The sequence below is a fragment of the Cariama cristata genome, unplaced genomic scaffold, assembly GCF_000690535.1.
Source record: "Cariama cristata isolate BGI_N322 unplaced genomic scaffold, ASM69053v1 scaffold3091, whole genome shotgun sequence".
Classification (NCBI taxonomy): Eukaryota; Metazoa; Chordata; class Aves; order Cariamiformes; family Cariamidae; genus Cariama; species Cariama cristata.
This window is the reverse complement of record NW_009597369.1, coordinates 117,067-119,067: the sequence shown is the minus strand read 5'-3', so window position 1 is coordinate 119,067 and position 2,001 is coordinate 117,067. Positions and strand designations below refer to the sequence as shown.

At 35.5% G+C, this 2,001-nt stretch overlaps 1 protein-coding gene across 1 annotated transcript in view; it reads left to right on the top strand.

The window, feature by feature from the left end:
• Positions 1 to 22: 22 nt before the first annotated feature.
• LOC104168278 (protoheme IX farnesyltransferase, mitochondrial) overlaps positions 23 to 2,001 on the top strand; it is a gene marked incomplete at its 5' end in the record, with an annotated part of 104,044 nt that continues 102,065 nt past the window's right edge. The window contains 2 exons of the mRNA XM_009708825.1: positions 23 to 147; positions 1,840 to 1,988. Of these exons, the coding sequence (XP_009707127.1) occupies positions 23 to 147; positions 1,840 to 1,988 (274 nt within the window). The remainder of the gene's footprint in view (positions 148 to 1,839; positions 1,989 to 2,001) is intronic.

The following is a 2,001-nucleotide window of genomic DNA, read 5'->3' as shown; positions in this document are numbered from 1 at the left end:
TTTTTTTTTTTACTTTAAGTAGGATTATTTGTCTGGCATCTGAAGAACACTGGAATACGGCAGATACCATGCCAGTTTGTGCATCTGTGCCGTGTAGCCAACGATAGATTGATTACATTTCAGTACTTTAACTTTCTCAAACGAATGGTAAGTCAAGGAGCGTATTTATCCCATGTTTCTCATTCTTTAATTTATTTGTCCCATGTGATGGGTCAAAATGGAGTTTAGTCGATAAAAATAATATTTTTCTTATCAGCCAAGCTCAAGCAATTCCAAGCATCTCCTTTTCTGGACTGCATCAGGATTAAGTTAAGCACTTGGCATCTGAAACATTTTAGGTTGGAGGAAACCTGCTGTAGCAAGGACGGTGCCTTGTGGTGCAGTGTGTCCTCCACTTGACAGGGAGTTTGCCATGCCTTTGAAGGAGGATGCTCATCTCCTCTTGAGAAACATGAAATGAAATGATTTCTAAAGTTATTCTTTATAAAAAGTGCTAATGAGAAAGTCAGATCTTGGCTAGCAGTTGTACACATGGTAGATAGAACTCACCTGTGGAGGTAGTGTGTTCTGACTGAAGAGTTAATCGGTTAATTAGAATCAAAACTCCTGAGCTCTGTAACTTAATGGGTTATGTTCTATAGTGTGCTGTTAGCTTTAGATATTGAAAGAGCTGTAACTATCGTTCAAACCCTTGAGATTGTATCTTCTTCTTTGAACAGTTGTATCGCATGTAAGAGGATGGTAGTAAAAGACATATTTTGCTCTTCCCTGAGTTGTGTCCTGTTCGTTGTACTTTGGAGCTATATCTATGAAATATGGTTAAAACTAAGTCTTATAGCTAATGACTGCTTTGACCTCAAGGAGTGTATACATCAGTTAGTATTTTTTGAGCTTCAGTCCTGTAGGAAGCAAGAGATGGGGGTCTCTTACATGCTTCTGGGGGATCCCCAGCACTTCTCAAATTAGTGGGGTTTTTTTGCTATTGATTTGATCTGTGCTCACATCACCCATTCAGAATTTCATATCCCTCTTCTTCATTATAATTATTGTGTACTTTAAACCATAATTAGTTGAAAGCTCAGTCTTTTTATGCCTGTCCCTTGTTCTTGAAACATATAGAATATTTTTTGAAAAAAATAAAGGGAGCTAGGAGAAGCTAAATGCTCTTTTTATTATTCTGTGTTTTATTCTGTAAGAGTTCTAAAAGAGAAGAAGCAACTATCTCCTAACTTTCTATTCAATATATGTTCGTTTGAGCTCCTGTTGAAAATTGTCTAGTTAATTAGCATAAAGTTTGGCATGAATAGTAACAGCCTAATGTGGGAGATGGTTTTATGTAGTAGGAGATAGATTGTTTCTGGCATTTTTCAGATTTTTTTTTTTTTCCCATATCTTAAAGATGCAAAAATTTTAGTGCTTATATTTGCAGACTGGAGTTGTTATAGGCATGTGTGTACCTCTTTGTTTAAAGGTGAATTGATCGGTTGTAAATCAAATTATGTTATCTGGTGGTTTTGAATATGAATGAAGTAGAATTTGCTGTTAAAGCTACAGGGGAGGAAGTAGTTTTATCCAGAAGCAATTCTTCAAGCTTCGGTAAACATTATTGGTGCAATTGTGAGTTGAAAAGCTGCTTTTGTAATGTCTTGTCCAACTTCAGAAACTTTTTTGCATGTGAAATAAGTGTTTGAAATTCAGGCTAATTCAGTCATGTCATCATAGGAAGTAATTCTCCTAAGAATAATAATAATAATCTGGCAATAATATTGAAGTTAATAACCTGAAATAGACAGAGATATCTTCTTAACTATTCATCTTAAAATTTCTCATTCTATTTAGTATGTAACGCAATACAACAAAGACCTCAGCCAACGAGCCAAACCTAAGTCAGATTCAGTTGCATCTCCTTTTCGTGAGCTTCAGCAATTGGATCAAGAAAAAAAGGTTATACACAAGATTAGACCAATTTTACCTGTTCATCAACCTTTGTCTGAGACATCA